General features: G+C 36.7%; 3 protein-coding genes across 5 annotated transcripts; 1 reads left to right on the top strand and 2 right to left on the bottom strand.

Annotated features, from left to right (window-relative positions):
- Positions 1–37: 37 nt before the first annotated feature.
- LOC128672698 (uncharacterized) lies at positions 38–11,027 on the bottom strand. The gene is made up of 11 exons (XM_053750000.1): positions 10,736–11,027; positions 9,758–9,923; positions 8,685–8,806; positions 8,297–8,436; positions 3,392–3,496; positions 3,005–3,129; positions 2,526–2,652; positions 2,170–2,265; positions 1,527–1,717; positions 972–1,099; positions 38–423 (listed from the first exon to the last, which is right to left on the bottom strand). Exons 1-11 carry the CDS (start codon positions 10,794–10,796, stop codon positions 302–304), a joined length of 1,383 nt encoding a protein of 460 aa, XP_053605975.1. The 5' UTR covers positions 10,797–11,027; the 3' UTR covers positions 38–301.
- LOC128672256 (jerky protein homolog-like) lies at positions 3,955–7,023 on the top strand. Its single transcript, XM_053749288.2, has 2 exons — positions 3,955–4,192; positions 5,087–7,023. The coding sequence occupies exon 2, from the start codon at positions 5,091–5,093 to the stop codon at positions 6,915–6,917; it is 1,827 nt and encodes a 608-aa protein (XP_053605263.1). The 5' UTR covers positions 3,955–4,192; positions 5,087–5,090; the 3' UTR covers positions 6,918–7,023.
- A 566-nt stretch (positions 11,028–11,593) lies between the features above and the next one.
- On the bottom strand, positions 11,594–19,099 carry LOC128672625 (solute carrier family 22 member 6-like). 3 transcript variants are annotated; one of them, XM_053749890.2, is made up of 11 exons: positions 18,701–19,094; positions 17,819–17,980; positions 17,384–17,546; positions 16,491–16,612; positions 15,845–16,089; positions 15,353–15,489; positions 14,713–14,842; positions 13,935–14,018; positions 13,312–13,502; positions 12,735–12,862; positions 11,594–12,093 (listed from the first exon to the last, which is right to left on the bottom strand). In XM_053749890.2, the coding sequence occupies exons 1-11, from the start codon at positions 18,744–18,746 to the stop codon at positions 11,987–11,989; spliced, it is 1,515 nt and encodes a 504-aa protein (XP_053605865.1). In that variant the 5' UTR covers positions 18,747–19,094; the 3' UTR covers positions 11,594–11,986. The 3 variants fall into 3 exon arrangements, with proteins under 3 accessions (XP_053605865.1, XP_053605866.1, XP_053605867.1); XM_053749891.1 differs by lacking the exon at positions 18,701–19,094 and adding an exon at positions 18,588–18,677; XM_053749892.2 differs by lacking the exon at positions 13,935–14,018 and having other exon boundaries at positions 18,701–19,099.
- Between the last annotated feature and the right edge of the window lie 956 nt (positions 19,100–20,055).

The raw sequence follows: 20,055 nt of genomic DNA, 5'->3' as shown, positions 1-20,055 counted from the left end.
AGATTGTAGCTATAGATATTAAAAAAAAAAAAAAATTATATTGAATTTTTAACGATGTAAAAAAATAGTAATAATTTATTAAATACTTAAAGCTATAGATTAAGAATAAGACAAAGGTTAAATTAAATTAAATTGGTCATACAGCTCAACTGAAGAATATTTTTGGTAATATCAGTCATTATTTTGTAATTACAAAAATATTTTCTGGTTGTCTGTACGTGATGCAGTTATCGTAGAACAATAAATCAGTCTAACTCAACAATATCGTAGAACAATAAATCAGTCTAACTCAACAATGCTGTTATGATTTGTCACTGGCTTCTTCATGGACCGGATTCTCAATTTGTTTTTGTTGTTGCTGCTGTAGCAATCGCTTCCGCAGCAGTCGGTCGTCAGGCAAAAATGATGCAACAATTGCGGATGCTGCAATTAAAGAAAATTGATTTAGAAAATCCGTACATTAATAAATACATGTACCTATAATTACAGATAGCGGAGTTATTGGAGGAATTGAGATATTAATAAATTAAGTGATTGGCTATCCCTGTTTAAAGAGTTCATCAATTTGTAGCATTTCAATTACGATTTTTACAACTGCGCGGGGAAAGTAAAACGTAGAACATGTGTTTTTCACTCCCAGACCCAGACCAGAATCTTCAGCATCGCCTATTCTAAAATAGAAACATAATCTTGTAATTACGTGTGGTTCCCGCACTAGAAGAAGAGCACTCCACAACCCCCGTGGATGTCGTACAAGGCGACCAAGGAATATGTTAGGACCTTGACGGCTGATTCCATTCATTCCCAAAGACGGTGGATATCAGGTAGGTTGTAGGTGGGTTGGCCATAAAATTGGAGCTGAATATTCAAATAAAATATGCATATATTAACAACAAGGTTTAATTTTTACGCTGACCCCGGGCGTCACAGCCGTCAATGCAGGGAGGACTAGGAGAGAATATTGTACTTACAAACTAGAATTGAAGCGTAGACGTAAAAGCCGACTTCACAGTTATTGATGAGCAGATAGTTGAGGATCTGGATGGACGCGAAGCTGAACACGCGCCCGCCTGTCATCGTCAGCGAGACGGCCAGCGCTCTGCAAAATGAATAAGCAAAATCCAAAGACGCCTGGCGCAATGTCGTATGTACGAATCTCGTTGATCATTAAATGTCGGCTTTTGATTGTTAATTACGTATTGTAAATATCTTCTCTTATGTAATGTCTAACATTTGCAGCCTTTATTATGTACTATTACTCGCGTGAATTTCCCACGGGAGCAGGATTTCCGGGATGAAGGTATTTCATGATTATGATATCACGATACTTTATGGTTGAGTAGATAAAACGTAAGAGGTGACAAATAAACAAACTTAGGATTAGTATAGGAGAGATCAAATTAATTACCAATCTTATATTTGAAATTTTAATGCGCTTGACCTCTTGGGAAGCAGAAGATGATGTCTATGTCTAAGATGCAAGCTCGAATATTGCCTATTCAATCTTGACCTCAGAACTTGCTTACCTCAGATGTGTGGGGAAGAGCGCCACGCTGATGGCAGTGTAGAGCCCGAGCACCATCATAGCCATGAGGTACAGCCCGAACAGCAGCAGGCTGGCGAGCGCGCCGGGCACCAGGTTCACCAGGATACCGCACGTCCCGCAAAACGCTGTGATTGCCATCGCCGTGTTCCGACGACCCACGCGGTCCACCAACTGGAGTCACATTTGATGATAGGTAGGTACTGAATTTCTAGCTCGTGAATTCTAAGACAAAATTCTTTAATCAACTTAGGATTATATAAGTACATCACTTGTTGACGTGTAAAATTTTGTTAAAACTAAATCTACTGCCGATTTACAAAGCGCGGGTGTAGTGTTTTAAAATGTGAGCTACGTTTTGTCACGGGAAAAAGTTCGGACGTTAATGGCACTATAGACTAATTTCGGCCAGTAGTACTATTTTGGTACTGCTCAATGACAATTATAATTAATGTAATAAATAAATAAAACATTAAATTAATAAATATTACGAGGAAAACTCGGGCAGTAACTAAGGTTCTGCAAAGGTATGTCGAAGTGTACTATTGAAAAAAAAAACAAATTACTTAATTATTGGTCTCACGTTTATTGAGCTCATATTTACATTTGTTGTAAATATTACTTACTGCGCTGATAATCAAATTGAAACAAGACTGCATGACACCGACCACCAACACTATGAGTAGAGATGTTACATTCAGCGCGCAAGGAGTAGCATCAGGCTGAAAAGAAATAGAACTAGAATAGGACAACTCATATCCTGCCGTGGATGTCGTACGGGGCAACTAAGGGACACATAGTTTATGAAAATATGCAACAATTGGATTCCCAAGGAGAGTTGACGTCAGGCAGGCGCCCGGTTTTAAAATCACAGCCGAGTCCTCAAAATTTTAAGGTTTTTTACGCGTTGAGCTTCACGGAATCACCGCCCTGAAAGGAACATGCGAACATGAGAAAATCGTAATAGCACAAAATAACTTACGTCAGGAACAATCTCGAGTTCAGTGTTGATTATTCCACATATCGTCAGATCGGCTCCTTCCCCGGTCTCCAGCAAGCGGACGTATTGATTGGCTATGGTCGGCAGCCATATTCCAAATGCTGTTATTCTGAAAACGAAATTGATTTGTTTATTTTAGGTTATCTGTGTTTGCTTAGTTTGAAATATATAATTATGGGCTCTCTTTCTTCTCCTCCTTACATGTTCCAGGTTTTATTCTTGTACTATTCTTTGGCTGTGACGCCGCAAAGCCGAATTACCGCGTAGAAAATAAACTTTAAAATTTTGAACATTCGCTGTGAATTAATATCAACCGTCTTTGCAAACATAGACAAGATAGCTGAGTTTTTTTAATTTTAATTACTTACAGAATACCTAACTGAAATTTATATAAATTAAATTACTAAGTAGATACGTATTTTTCGTACAATAATTTTATTAGAAACAAACTAATAACTTACTGATGAAAAACGGACAATGTGGTCATGATGATAGTATACTTGAGGAGAGGCACCTTGAATAGTGGCACCACCTGGTCTTTAGTTGACGCCTTCTCCGAACTTCCTTCGGCAACTATACCTTTCACCTAAAAATAAACACCATATACCATATGGATTAATTTTATAAATAGTGCATCTGATGCCGATAACTCCACCCGCACAAATGGATGTATTTTCTTTGCCCTTTGCAGTGCTTTGGAAACTATAAAAAAAGCAACTTGAAAACAAACTTTAAAATTGAATTGTGTTGTACTTGTAACTCCATCCAGTTATTCCTAGTTATTGTTACGAGACAATTAATTCGAATAGTTAACGCAACAAAAGACCTTACACAGTTATTGAAGATACCTGATATTCTTCCGAAGATTTCCTGTTGTTCAATTTATATATGACGTTCAGTATCCTGAGGGTTTCTGCTTCGTCGCCCTTCGCCAAGGCATACTTTGGACTTTCCTGCAAAAATAATACCCCTAAATGAAAACATTAGAATCAGTAGCGACGGGAGAAAGTAGGAAGGTTTTTCGAATATGGTATCTTATAAAAAAATATGCCATTTGACGACATTCTTAATAAAGCACTTAGCAGAATCTATATCCTCGAATCTGTATTATATCAGGCTATTGTTGTAAGCGCATCAAACACAGGTACTTATATGGTCGCCATCTGTCGCCTAGACGCATACGCGTAGTATACGTATATAATAAATAGCTACATGAAGAAAATATATATAGATATTAAATTTTTCATAGATATTCAGTGAATAATTCACTGTGCCATGAAATAGTACGCACACAGCAACTGGGCGCTAAGTAGACCAGCGTCAGCGTCCGCGAGGAGTTCCAGAAGATGGTCAAAGCGCTGACAGCCGTAGAACGTTAGGCGAAGGCGTATGAAAGGTAACGTAAAAGCTCCTATTAACGACCCCCTAAAATGTGTACTCTATTAACGATCTAATTTTTAAATCACTCATATTAGACATAATATAGGGTTCCAGAAAAGTCATACCTTAAAAATTAGTAACGTATTTTTGTTGGACAACAAAAAGAGTAAAGTTTGTGTGTTTAAATAGCCAGTGAAAAAAGTAATTTGACAGTAAGTGGGACGCGCCCGAAGCGGACGCACGTTTCATAGTGTCGCGTCTCCAGCCACGTAAGTACACCTAAATATTACTTAAGGAAAATAACACACTAAAAATGGATTTGCCTTCTTGCTATCACATTACAACTGTAACGTATATATTCGTTATCTAAACTAACTCTTAATAATAATACTTTTTATTGGTTTTTGTGTTATAAAATCATGTTTTAATTTAAGGTGGTAATAGAATCCAAATTTCAAAACTTGATTCTAATAACAACCCATGGCGTTGTTAAATTTTGAGAACATTAAAGTTTTAAAAAAAATTATCTATTATAAACTACCTCATTTGATTTGATTTTTTTCTTGTTCAATTCTTAAAATTATTTTACTTCTTTAGATCTATTAACGACAAAGCTATTTCTTAAAGTTTTTGTGTAAAACTCGATTCAACGTTAGACAATATCCCTATTATTATAATGATATTATACTAAAATAACTGATATTATCTGAATTAAAGACTAACTGACATTAAAAGAAATAATATAGCAATGAGATCGAATTTAACAGTATTCCATAAAGCGGATATTTTATCTGTTTATTATTAATTTTATTGGTCGCTAATAGAATATTGTAACCTTCATACTTGATTCTATTACCGACTCACAGTTGTGGCGATATTTTTGGTAATATTACAGTACACAAAAACAAAATGTATATTTTTGAACAAATTGGCTTATTTTTTGCATACGTGACGTTTTGAGAGATTTTGTCACAGGACATATTATTAATGTAAAATAATATTTGCTATCCAGTTTCATTCACGGCTTCATGGCATTGGCTGTATTTAATATGTTTTCAAATCAAATAAAAAAGGCGGGACGGAATGGGGCTATGTAACTTTTTAAAGCTTCTTTCGAAGAATTAAATTCTATATCTCTTTAAAAATATTGTGTTCTTTTATAGAATCATGGAGCCGCAGAAGCGCAAGCAGTACGCCTCTGCTCAACTAGAAGCTGCGCTTCTAGCTATAAATGAAGGTACCAGCATATACGAAGCTTCAAAAACCTATGGCATACCGAGGACAACTCTGCGTGACAAGAGAAATAATAAATATATAAATGAACATTGTGGAAAACAAACAGTTTTAACGAAGGAGGAAGAAAAAAGACTGGTAGACTGGATTTTTTATCTCGGGAAGTCAGGTTTTCCTGTAACTAAGGATCAATTGTTGGAAACAGTAGCAAAATTGGTGGAAAACTTAAATCGCTCTAATCCTTTTAAAGATGGTGTTCCCGGAAAAGCATGGTTTCTTAAGTTTATGGCGAGGCATCCTACCATTTCAAGGCGAATTACTCAGAATTTGCCTACAAGCCGTTCACATATTACAGAGGAAGCTGTAAGAGCATGGTTCAATCGAGTACATAGTTATTTTGAACAAAATAACCTTCTTGATGTTTTGGAAGATCCTAGTCGGATTTTTAATTGTGATGAGACCGGATTCTTTTTGTGTCCGAAAGGAAAACAAGTTCTTGTCCGAAGAGGCAGCAAGAAAGTATATAGTAGAGTGGCCAATGACGAAAAGGAGTGTTTAACAGTGCTAGTAAATGTGTCTGCAGATGCTGCAATAGCACCTCCCATGGTCTTATATCCATACAAGCGTTTACCAAAAAACATTGTTCCAACTGTACCATCTGGATGGGGTATCGGTCACACTGAGTCAGGATGGATGAATATGGCCGCATTTTATGAGTACGTTGCCAATTGCTTTTATCCCTGGCTGATTCAGCATAACATACAATTTCCTGTAGCTTTATTTCTCGACGGTCACACTTCTCATATATCACTCCCTCTGACAGTTTTTTGCAAAGAAAAGGGAATAATCCTAATAGCATTATTACCTAATGCAACGCATGTTCTTCAACCCTTAGACGTTTCTGTATTCAGACCCGTGAAAGGAACTTGGAGAACCGTTGTTCATGATTTTAGAGTTCAAAACAACTTTGCAAAATTAAGACGAATAGATTTTGCACCTCAAGTGGATATTTGCTTAAAAAAGACTCTTGTATCACAAACAATTAAGAATGGATTCCAATGTTGTGGATTATATCCCTTTGGACCTGATAATGTAAATTATGATAAACTTTTGACAAAAAACGCTAATGCAACAAGTGAAGAAAGTGGAGACAATGCAGATGATATTAGTAGCCATGGATCGAGTACTGTTACAGGCAATGAGAAATCTGTCGACGATACAGAAAAGTTTAAACAGCAGTTTGAACGTCGCTTATCACCTGAAGTTCTCCTAATGTTCCAAAAATCGGGATCGGTATGGAATGGCGATGAGACATACAAAAAATTATTTGAGTTTTGGAGGGATATTAATCCTATCGACAATACACCTTTACAACAAACTTTCGATAACAATTTAGAATTGGGTGATACCACGCTTGTCAACAATATTGGTGAAGAAGAGACGTTGACTTATGAAGTCAGTGCAAGTGGATGTCTTGTTCCAAACCGTTTTAATACCGTTTCTAATAATGTTTTAATGTTTCCCATGGACGAATTGCTATCTCCAATTATATCTAAAGAATCGGATACCATATCTTTATTGAGCACTCAGCCTGAATCGAATCTTTTGGAATATGTTAATGAGATACCCCCCAAAACAATTACTACTTCAACTGATTGCGTCAAAGAGTATTTAACTCTTCTAGTGAAGATCACAATGCAAGAACATCAACTCCTAAACAATCCAATAAAAACTTTAGTGATGAACCTATGCTACTACTGAATAAAAGTCATAGTGACGACACATTGTTCACTACAGTTAATAATGAAACGCCATGTAAGTCAATCCAAAATTCTAGTCATTCAAGGTTTAAACCAAAAGAGCTCAATCTTACAACTCCTTTTAAAAATGCTCTATTCTTTCCTAAAGTTGACACTAAATCAAATAAAAGAGTTTCCAAAAAAATTACACCAACTGTTGCAATATCAGATGAGTTCATGGAATACCAGAAAAAAGCAGAAGAGAAAAAAGCACAGGAAGAAGAAAAGAAAAAAATACGGAAAGAAAAATTACAAAGAAATAAAATAGAAAGAGAAAAGAAACAAGCAGATCTTAGGAAGGCAAAAGAAAGGAAAAATATGGGAGCTGTGTCTAAACCAACAAGTGTGAGAAAACATAATACATCAAAAGCGTTGGAAATACGTCGTAATACGACGTCAAGTTCAGAATCTGAATCTGACTCAGTATTAATCCCACGACAAAATAATTACAAAGTGAAAACTAAAAATGCAATACATTCAGGTTATGCTTCAACATCAGCTAGAGTTCTTCCAAATACATCATCATCTGATAATGATGAGTTACATGTACCAAAAACTGTTTCGTATAAACGACATATTATTTTTCCATCTGACTCTGAATCTGATAATATTTTTTAAAACTACTTTATTTGAATTTGCAAACGTTGATTACTGTCTCTCTCTCTTCTCTCTTCTCCTAGCCTTATTAATCCCAAGCATCTTGGGGTCGGCTTCTGTATTGAGCGAATTATAAATGTGTGTACCTATTATAAAGGTATTTTGTGATTGTATTACAGGTAAAAATATTTTTGTTACTGATTTATAATATTTAATTAGTATGTAGGTAATTAAAAAGTAAGCATTTAATTATATGAAGACTGTTTTCTGAGGCTGATTATATTTTTTATTAATTAAAATAACAAAAAATAAGTGCTCTAAGCGTTGCAATAAATAATTATGTTCATATTGTAATAATGTTGATCTCATAACTATTGTTATTATATAATAAATACCTTAAAAACGTTTTTTTATTTTATTTAATAGTATAGAAGAAGTGACAACTTCGTAGCGGTCGGTAAAAGAAGTAGAAAAATCGGTAATAGAATCTTGCCGCATTCTATGGGTCGGTAATAGAATCAACTACTCTTTTGGATTAAATAATTATTTAGTAACTATTGTGTTATTGAATATTGAATTTAAGTACTGAATTGCAAAGAATACTTCGTTGAGATTAATTATAAATTATAACATCTTTCCTAACATAACAGCTTATATCAATTTTTTAAAAGTGAATCATAAGACAGCTAAAACTGGCGGTAATAGGAGCATTTACGTTAACTCCGGTTGTTATATGATATATACCTGCATGAAGAAGAGCCAACAAGCGCAGAGCAAACTGGGCGCGCAGTAGACCAGCATAAGCGTCCGCCAGGAGTTCCAGTAGATGCCCAGGACTGGCATCTCGTAGGAGAACGACAGTGGTATTATGGGGATCGCTAACACTGGAACAAGTTAACAATGACACCCATATACCGATTACATATATCAATTTTCGCGTATCTTGCATTACGTGACACGTCGCGGCGTAATTATTTTACGATAGCGAGCAATCAAAAGGGAAATTTGGAAATCTGCACACAATGACATGGATACTAGATTCAGTGACCAAAATAAGACATGTTCATTTCCTATTCAAATTTATTCAACTCCGCCACATAAAATAATTCATCAGGTAATAAAGCGTACCTACCTGCCATGATGCCCTGGGCGAGCAGGAAGATACTGGTGACCAGCAGCACCACCAAGTTCCGCTTGGCCATGGGCACGCTCTCGCTCAGCATCGTCATCGATATCGTATACTGGCCTGATGACCTGTAATCAGCAATCAGTAACTTGGACTTTGAGTTTACAACATGGAATTGTTCAAAGAGTGCGTGAAAATAATATTTCACGCCAGGTATCGTGCGTGTGTCAAACCTTAGTGTTGCAGGGGTTCAAAGGATGCGGTGACCACTTCCCATCAGGTTGGCCGCATGTCTGTTTGCTTGCTCAGTAGTATAAAAACGTAAGTTAATTTTATATTGTGAAATTCAGCAACCTATTTTCAATTTAATTTGTATCCTCAATTGTAGCTCAGTAGTATATGTAGTAAAGAAGGAAACCACGCGTTGTCGGTAGCAGTCATAGTACAACCTAGTTGACCACGGATTTGTGATCGATTGAAGAGTTCCGTAGAAATCGTTTTCGTAATTATTGTTCAAAAAGTTATTGCAAGTGCAATAAAAGAAAAGAGATAACAATTCTAAAATTAACGAGAACATTTGTGAGACTAATGGAATGTAGAATGTTTTTTTTTTTAATTTTTCTTACTAGTACTCTTTTTTAATTTCGAGGAAATCTTGTAAAACGGCTATAATATGTAGAACCTACAAGATCCTAGATTTAAATAGTAAGTAGTTTCCCCAGAATTATAATAGTTAAACTACTTACTTTATCAACACACAACTCCAGGGATAAAATGGTGAAATAGGACCAGAAATATAGAGCAGTTTGAGTTATTATCTGTGTACATAGATGGCGCTGTTTCATAACAAAACTCGCTGTGGTTTGGCTTCGCCGAGATTATAAACACACTTAGGTCAGACTTACGTAAAAAGTAACAAAAATATTTATATTCGGCTGTGACCTTATAACCCTTCTTGGGAATGCTTTTCTTGCCTATCAGCTGCCTACACTATGTATCCCCACAACATCCACGTTTGGTTATTGAGTGGTCTTATTCTAAGACGGAACCACATGCCACATATGTATTGTGTTGCTTACTTACCGATGATGGGTGCGGACGCCAGAAGCCCCTGCTGAGTCGGCGTGGTCTCGAGCTCGCAAGCGCTGGACGGTACGATGATCGTGCTGCCGTACACGATGCAGCCGAACGAGATGATGACCAGCCCGGCCAGACTCGTCAGCAGCAGATTGTAAAGGCCGAAACCTGGAATCGGATTCATTGAACTATTATATAAAAATTTGGTTCGGAACAAAAATCTATGTCAAAATCTTTGTGTATGTGTGAATTTGCATTATATATTAATTAATTCAAAGTAATTGACCGAGCAAGCGAAGCGAGCGAGGTCTACAATTCTACTTGGGGCAAAAATACATTTTTTTTTACATATCTAATGTATGTATGTTTTGTAACGCGATAGCTTTCAAACCGTTGGTCTGATTTTGATGAAATTTAAAAGGCATGTAGGATCTGTCAATAGAATTTTTAAGTTCGTAGGGCAACAAAATCGGTTAAGTAGTTTTTGAAATATTCACAATTTTGTAAAAATATATTGTGTTTGCGAGGACTAAGTTCGCGGCGATCGACTAAGTAGTATTATAAGTAGCTTCACGCTTTTAATCTTTTTGAAATTTCGCATTTGAAGTACGGAGAAGGACATAACCTTTCACTCCGGAAAAAAGTACGATTCCCGTGGGAAAATAATCTATCCTCTCATCTATACATAGTATGTGATTCTGTTAGAGCTCGGGATATCATCTGGCGCACCATTTAAACTGACTTTTCCTGATGCATTATACAGAATCGAGGAAGCCTCAAAAGCCAATAAGAATACAAATATATTTTGTCGTAGTATAACTACAATTTATATAAATAGAAATCTGTTAAGCAGTTCGCATAAAGAGAACCTAACAATTATCCAAAACGAATTGTACTGATAATTAAATTAAATCAATAAAAACAAAAACTTGTAGTATTTAACAGACGGATAGATAGGACATGAAACAAAAAAGTTTTACCTGTTTTGTCCATTGCCACCTCAAAGGGCACTTTTTCTCCTATTTGTTCCCTTCCAGACATTTTAAATCACAAAACAATTCACTACACTATTCAAAAAACAATTAATTCACAAATTGACTAAAAAAATAATTAATTATAAGTCTTATTTTCTAAAAACACAGCACCTTACGCCATACTTTTGAGGCGTTTGAGTTGATATACAAGAGTATCCAAGTAATTATATATGTGATTAATAAATCACTACTAATAAACAGACATGCAACAACGTCCGCTTGTTGATTGCTAATCCTTATCACGCGTGTTCTTGCAGGGGACGTACTTGGTTTACGGCATATTGAGATAAAGATTCTGTTTACTTAATTTGAAAGGTGTCATGACCCTGAGGCTCTAGGTGAATAGGTACTTCTAAACAGGTATTACTTGGAATTAATATATAAGATGTTTTAATATCACCTGGGGTAATAAGGCGTTTAAGAATTACGAGTATAATGGAATAAAGAAGCTCACATAATATTAGAAGCATACATAGATACAAATATGAACTTAATTTCTTCGGATAGTCGTATAAAAAAAACTGTCATTGCAAATTAATGTTTGTTTGCTTACGATAAACATGTAATTAGATTCTTTGATAAACAATTACTGATTTCTATGATAATACAATGTGATATCCATATTAATGTAAATGCGAAAGTCTGTCTGTTCGCTTTCACGGCTAAACCACTAAATTTGATACATTTTTTATTTCGAATATCAGAATTTTTGAAAGCGTTCTGTACATAAAGTCTATGTAATTAAGCATTTTTTTAATAAGCAGAATTAATATAAAAATAAAAATATGGTAAATTTTAATTAAAGAGTATATTTAAACAACAATACTTTATAGAAAGTGTACATTCACATGCACTTAAAACAATATATTTACAAAGGTAAATAAGTACGTATGTATATTCCTTGATATGAATAATTTCTAGTACATATTATGCTAGTTTATTCATAATCGGAATCACAACAGAAAATTACAACGGCCCACAATAAGCATACTTATATCGTGGGCCAATGGACACAAACACAGAAACGGGCAAAGTCCAACCAGAGCCGCAAACAAAATACCTGGTCATTAAAATAACGAATAACCAAACTCGAACGAACCTCCAAAAGGCGAGATGATTACCGCATGGAGATCGTCAATTTGATAGTTCTATTGCCTTAATGTGGTGTTACATATCAATCCGTTGTTGGTGTGGATTTCAATTATTATTAGGGGGCTTTAAACCGAACACTGAATGTACTATTGAGGTTCTTGGTGTCATCGATATTCTGTCGTCCGGTAGCAGCAATGTTATAAGCGATGATGCTAGAAATAGGAAAATTGAATGAAAAACATTGTATCTTGAATCCTACCACCCTATGGTTAACTAGAAGGGAGTGCTAACGATAAGTCCGTAATTGTTAAATAAGTGTTTTATTTCTGGTAGGTACAGGCTATTTTTAAGATAAAAGTAAACTTAGTTAAATAAGCAAGTTGATTTTGTAGAACCAATATTTTTCGGTGTTTATTGTACACACTACTCATATTAAGAGTATGCTAGCGTAATCGGTATATTGTTAGCGCCTGATATTCTAAGAGTAGCAAAACTGGAAGGCATATTTGCTATTCTGATAATATTAGGAGGTAACAAATTTAACTTTACTGTGATATCGAGGTAAAAGTCCATCAAGGGATAGGTCATTAACTGAAGATTCCTCTAATAGGCGATGGGCTGGCAACCTGTGACAATTTTCTCATCCATCAATAAACCCGCTAGGAAGCTAAACGTGAACTTCAGGTTTTGCGGCCTTTGACTCTGTCTACCCAGTGAGAGATATAGATTACTTTATCTGTCTCGTTGTTTTAAAAAGAAAAGAAAATTGTTTTGTGACAGGTCAGGTAAGTTTGGTTACTAAAATTGACGATAGGGGGAAAAAATGTAGAAAAGAAACACAGATCATACTAACAGGTGAAAAGAATACAAAAAATGAAGAAGCCGACTTCACAGAAGTGCTTCAACATGTAGTTCAGGATCTGGATCGCGAAGAACATGCTGATACGGTTTCCTGTGACCGCGATGGTCACACCCATCGCTCTAAAGGAACAGAAATGCATTACTATACAAAAGTAGCTGTAAAAACAAAGCATCGTGAAAGGAGAAGAGAGAAGCCCTTGCTGAGTACTGCTGAGTCATAAATAGGTAAATAATAAACAATAAATTGTCTTGGCTTGCGCGCAGAAGATAAATTGTTAGATAATTATACCACGAGATAAGAACCTTTCTCCGGGATAAGTAGCCTATATGCTATTCCGGGCTAAAGAGAGTGACATCAGATATCCGAGGTGGATTGCGGACTTCAAATCAATCCAAAAACTTTTTATCTTTCCGCAATCCAAAGCAAGGCGTGACAGCCAAGAATAAAACCGGGAGTATAAAAGCAAGAGATAGAGAGACGGCTATAGCCGGCTATATATATAGAAGACTTGACACGCCAATAACCGTCTCTCTCTCCAAGTTGGAGGTGGCGTGGAGCATTTGCTTACCGGTACGCCGTAGGGAAGACAGAGACAGCAATAGCCGTATAGTATCCCATGCAGATCATGCCGATCAGCTGTATGGTGAACAAGAGGAAGCTGGTGATGGCGTGAGGCATGATGTTGACGAAGATGCCGCTGATGCCGCAAAATGACGTGATCATGATGACCATGTTCCGACGGCCTACTCGGTTTAGGAACTGAAAATAAAGGGTGTATTACTAACATCACTACATATTAGTATAAAAATAACACAAAGTTGCCCTCAGCGTCTGTCTGTTTCTAACCTTTCTTTGAACCACGCAACGGATTTTGATGCAGTTTTTGCTATTATTTAGACAATTTACTCCCGAAAGTTTAAATACATGTACATAAATGACCTGGTGCGAAGCCGGGCCAGGTCACTTAATAGAACCTAAATAGTGATGTGCTGTTCTTGGCACGCACTTTCAAATCTAGTAATGTTTCCTTCTCATTCCCGTTCCTCGGAAATGCTTAAATGGGAGGAGACGCAGACCGAAAACGCAGACCGAATGCGTATTGTGTAGTGATGCTTGTTTTTTTCTATGTTGTTATACGGAACGTTACATCACTAAGTAAATAAACCTGAAAAACTTTAAAAAATTACTAACGGGAGTAAATGTCAAGTTTGCTAGAGACTGGACGGCGCACACGGTCATCACCAGTGATAGTGCTGTTGTGTTTAGACTGCAATCCTGGAAACATAGTCAACCAAATTTAGCTGCTTCTCATAGTGTTTGTCCTTACACCTTGAAGCACCTACTCTCTTACCCCTAGAGACGTTTTAAAATTGGCCACCGATGAAGCTGTGACCGTGTTACAACACCTGCTTGCGAAAATAAATAAACGGACGACACTCAAACAGAATCGTTGGAGAGCTTTGATATACACAAAGAAGATAGTGTTTGTATAGAATTTTACCACTGTGGTGTCTATCAAATGATTTTAAGAACATCAGTGTGATTTTAAAGACCAATTAATAAACATTCGGCATGTGGGACGGTTTGAGTATTTCATTAGATAGATATGTAACGAGAATTTTGTGCACATCTGCAATTGATGTAAACATTAGATGAGCTGTTATTAAATAATACAATATTTTTTCGGAATAATGTCATACGGGCGAGACGAATCTGTTAGGCTTCCGTTTTTGACATTCGGTTACGAAATTCAAAATTGGCTCTTACCTTCAACCCTCTGGTGCTAAACCGCTCACTTCTTTCTCTCATCTCCACATTTCAGCATAATAATTAACCTTAACATTTTGAAAAAAAATGATGGCTGTGATTTACTATCTATGAGTATTGTTGACTAGGATGTATGTCACTTATTTGCTTCATAGGAGTGGTCCTATTCTAGGACGGAACCACATGCCACGAGTAAACTTACGTCACTTGACGGGTCTTTGAAGCTCAGGCGAATGATGCGGCACAGCGTCAGGTCTGACCCTTTTCCTGTCTCAATGATTGACATCATCTGGTTCGCTATCGTTGGAAGCCATACCTTGAATGGCCACATACTGCAAATTACACCAGCATATTGCAAGATATAATAAAAATATAAGTAATTTATTTAAAAGCATAAAGATGATTTTTTAATAATCGTTCAAACGAGCGAAGATTTTAATATACGGTCGTTATAAAGCCACGAACAAAATATAGTTGACGGATTTCGATAAAATTTAGATAAACAGTATTTTATGGAATTATGGTTGTTTGCGTGCATTGCACTCTTTACAAATCCATGCAATCCTGACTGCATACGCTTCGGGTCTGCAGTCTGCACCGGCCTTATTCTTACCGCTCCCCCTGGCAAGACGTCCATTAAAAGTGAACTTTAAAACGTCCACTGTAGACATACTTTATATTGACAACAAATTAGTGCTCAGCTCTTGCCTTAACAATGTAAATTATGACTTCAGTGGACGCATAAAGCACACTTTCAAAATGAACGTCATCTTGCCGAGTGCGAGCGCTGCGGTACAAAGGTGCTATGACATTTAAAAGTAGATTATCTACGCATACTATACAATTGGAAGGCGTAGAGCGTTGTAATTATTATAATTTTTCTCCTGAGTGGCGGTCTGATAAACGGCTTGAGTTTCTCCAAGAGCGACAGTTTCTGGTTGACCATTTCACTTTGTCGTTTTCTTACCACCGCTGCAACCTGCAAGAAACGAAACTTGATATATTTTTCTCTCTGTTATTTTTCTTCCCGGTTCCAGAGTCTGTTGTATCTTATGTTATATATGTTCCTTCCTTACGTCTTCTATTCTTCTGAATATGTTATTGTTAATACAGGTGTTAGATATCATTCAACTCGCCTCAATGCATCTGATATGACTTTGACGTCTACCTGTTCAACGTTTGTAACGAATTCAAAATCTACAATTTTACATAAAGATACCTATACTAGTTTAGAAATAAGTAGATTATGTTGCTTAAAAAATACCGGCAAAACGTAGGAAATCTCGAGCGGTCGCTAGTACAGATATATATATAATAAATTAAAATATACACACTTCTAACGTTTTCTTTGACCCCAAATTGTTGACCTTATATATCGATTGCAATATTTTCAACGCCCGTTCTGCTTGGTCGTTCTCAAGCACAAATTTCGGGCTGTCTTGCATGAAAAACAACCATACGAGGCTGACGACGCTGGGTATGGAGTAGACCAAGGCTATAGCCCGCCATGGTGTCCAGTGTATACCCAGAAAAGGCATATAGTATGAGAACCCAAGGGGAGCTATGGGGATCGCAATAACTGAAAATAAAATAACAGATTGTAAGACAAATCCGGTCTGGACAAGTTTCACTTCTGGAAAAAAAGCCTCCCCTACTTTTTATACGCATTTCTGAAAAAAAATATGTAGATACATTAAATAAAAGTATAGTTGACGCGATTCTCTGGTTGGTGGTACCCTGGTTAGGGAACGCTACTGTAGAAAGACAGAAAACTATCACAATTAAGTTGGCTTTAAAAGTTTAAGAGTAAAGACGACCAACTGTACTGTACTATAAAACTTCGAACAACTAAGTATATGGACATATTTAGACCTACTTCTTATTATCCATGTCAACCCTACACTGTACGTGGCCCGACACACACTTGACCGGTTATTTTTAAATTAAGAGGGAGATAGAAATAAATACATGTGATCTCACCTGCCATTAAGCCTTGGGAGAAGAGGAAAATACTGGTGACTAAGATTAGAACTAAGTTCCGCTTATCCAACGGCACACATTCGCTCAGCAGAGTCATGGAGAGTGGATATTGGCCCGACACACTGGTGGAAAGACTGATCATTAGCAGACATGGGGCTATTTCAAATTCCAATTCAAATTCAAATTCAAAATTCAAATCATTTATCCAGAAATTAGACCTTCACAGGCACTTTTTCTCGTCAATATTTATAGTTATTTCTCACAAGCTACAAACTACTGGCATTTCGGAACGACCACTGCTGAGAAGAAATGCCGAAAGAAACTCATTTGAACAGTGTTGGTCCCTATCATGCCAGATCGGCTTACCATTATTGTTTCTTACAATGTTTTTTTTTCTTTCTAATAATATATAAAAGTACATAATGTACATAGTCAAAAGGTATATCAAAACAGGTTATGATAGTGATCCGAGTGCTGATTATAATATATATATTTCATTAACACTGCCTGTCCTCATCTCCGCATGTTTGTGTTCGGGGCTATGCTATGACGCCGTAAGCCCGGAGTATGCGTAAAACTCCTTAAAATTTGGAAGATTCGGCTGTCATTTTTTTTTTGCCTGTACACTGTATCTTAAAACTATAGCAATACGCACGCCCAACGTAAGGTTTTGTCAATAATAGTTACATTAATATGTACATAAGATGAATGTGCCTAATAGGCCACTGTTGGACAGAGGATCTACGAGTTCTTCTTTTTATTATTTTCAGTGTTCAAGGTACATTTGGTGTATTATACTTTTTATTTCGGGCAGTTAAAATCCAATCACTATATTTTTGATCAAGTCTTTCTCATTTGTGGTCTTTTGGTCTAATAGAACTCTTCAAACTTACAGCACAGAGGATACGCTCTGTATGACGATGAGCATGATCCAGTTGAGGGAAATACTGGAGAGAGCATTCAACCCAGCCCCCAGCAGCAAGGAGATGAGCAGCATCTTGCGCCGGCCTTTAGTGTCTCCCAAGTATCCCCAAAATATGGCACCGACTATGGATCCTGAAAAATAGACAGTCAATTTTAAAGCTAAGTTTACAGACAGAATATACAACCATTCATCATAGCATCCTTTTGTCTATGATATTTAATTATTATACCGTGACACTGTTCAATTTTTCGTATGGTAGCAACCTCGAAATCTAGTTTACAAATTGTAGTGTAGCTGATGTTACCTCGTACGTATAATTTTAAGTTATGAAAAAGAATACTAACAAAAATGGGTCTCGGTAGTTGACCCACAAATGAGAAGATAAAGAATGATCATTACTTGCCTAAAGAAGGCATGGCTGCCATCAAACCCCGCTGCGCGATGTTGGTGTTCAGCTCGCAGGAGCTGAGTGGGATGAGGACGGTGTTGCTGTACACCACGAACGAGAACGATATGATGATCATGCCTGTTAGCACCAACAGCATGCAGCTGTACAGCCCAAAACCTGGCGATAGTAACAGCTAAGTTTTACATATTCAAGACGACCTCGGCGAAGTGGTAAAGTGCTTGCCACTGAAGAGAGGTCCCGGGTTCGATCCCCGGTCGGGTCATGATGGAAAATTATCTTTTTCTGGTTGGCCCGGGTCTTGGATGTTTATCTATATATGTATTTGTTATAAAATATAGTACCCTTGAGTTAGTATCCTATAACACAAGTCTCGAACCTACTTTGGGGCTAGCTCAATCTGTGTGATTTATCCTAATATATTTATTTATTTAAGATTGCGTGAGACATCGTGTCTGAGTGAGTGTTCGAATGAAGTCAGTTGGTGGGAATACTTAACTCACTAATACCTACTTGTAAATCTATACCTAAATAACGTTAAAAGGTTGGAGAGTCAGTATGCTTGAGGCTGTTCGATGGTGCACCCACATCGGTGACATTCAGCTGAGTCATGTCGTGTTGGCTATCTGGAAGCCACAGTTTGCCAGGGGAAATGGCGGGAAATTACCTTTCTGGCAACTTCACAGGGCATAGCTCGCTTTTATTTATCATGGGGTTTGAAAAGATATTTGTTACTAAGTAAAAATGTGTTTAAGCTATTACTTACCAAGACGAGGTAGGTAATCGTAAGAGTCATGCTTTTTAGCGACTCTGGACTAGTGTTAGCAATTAACACACTCGAAAAGAAAGAAGGATTAAATATAAGCTTTTGTAATTTACCAACTCTGTCCAATGCAGCGTCAAGGGGCAAGACAGTCGGCTCCATCTAGTCCTGAAGCGATATGAGCTCCAATTTCACAATGGATCACAAGGATCTAAATTATATGTAATTATTTCTTTCTGATTATCATTTGTGTACGATTTCTGACATTTATTTATTTTATTTGACAGAGTGCCTAATGTATAGTTTACTATTTCTATGGTAGGTATAGTTTACTTTGACATAAAGGCATGAACGTTACGTATAGAGGTTACTTCAATATATTTTCAATGCATAGATTTAGAAGGGACCCGGTGCGCCGTTTTCAATGCATAACTTAGATCATTTAGTAATCTAAGATGAATCTAAAGGCAAAATCGAAAAGTCTGAAAATTTCGTCCAAAATTATGAAGAAAGAGTGTAACCTTCGATTTCTACTTCCATGAACCTATATTTTCTGCAATGAGAAAATAAAATAAAGGTTACGAACTTAATTGAAACAATTCACCAAATAGGTACTTAAGTTTCTTCCCTTAGAACTCACGTAAACCTCCTGACTACAACAGTTCATTGACAAAATATGAATGCTTAGCACCTTATCCTTGAGCCCAGCGTAGGTAAGTAAGTTGGTTGCTTTGTAAACCTATAAATATTATAGGTACAAAGGCTCTTATGGATTCCCCAAGGACTTTATTAGCCTCTTTTTGTTTCACAAATCGTAATATCTCTTCCACCTCTCTTTGCTTATTGTTGAATCGGTGAATAGCTTTCAGTAATCGGTGGCGCGTCCTTCGCTGTCCTTCAATAATGCGAACTTTGGACACTCTTGGACGAAGAATAACCAGAACCAGAACACGCAGATCGCACTGGGAATGGAGTAGATCAGTTAATATAGTGACTTGAATATTTATTTCTGATTTACGACCCCGCCTAAATTTTTAACCGACATCAAAAGAAAGATGAGGTTCTTAATAATAGAGATTATAAGTTATCTATGCTCGATGATTATAATGACAACATTATTATGGTGACTTATTTGACGCGTCCATTCCTTGTGTTTCTTTGGAGATATATGTACCATATTTCTACCTCCAATTCTATTGAATCGGCTTCAAACATTAGCATGAAGTCTATCGTAAATCAAGCTACCTTTATGAACAATTGCTTACCAGCCATGAGGCCCTGTGTCAATAGAAAGATGCTGGAGACTAGTAGCAGCACCAGGTTTCGCTTGGCCATGGGCACGCTTACACTTAACAGTGTTATGGATACAGGTCATTGCCCCGCCACCCTGAAACGTGTCGTGAGTATTATCAAATGTTACAATATTTTATACTATAATACGGTATTTGGGGGATGGGATGTGGTCACCGCA

Source organism: Plodia interpunctella, chromosome 9 (assembly GCF_027563975.2).
Source record: "Plodia interpunctella isolate USDA-ARS_2022_Savannah chromosome 9, ilPloInte3.2, whole genome shotgun sequence".
Lineage (NCBI taxonomy): Eukaryota > Metazoa > Arthropoda > Insecta > Lepidoptera > Pyralidae > Plodia > Plodia interpunctella.
This window is presented reverse-complemented; position numbering and strand designations above follow the sequence as displayed.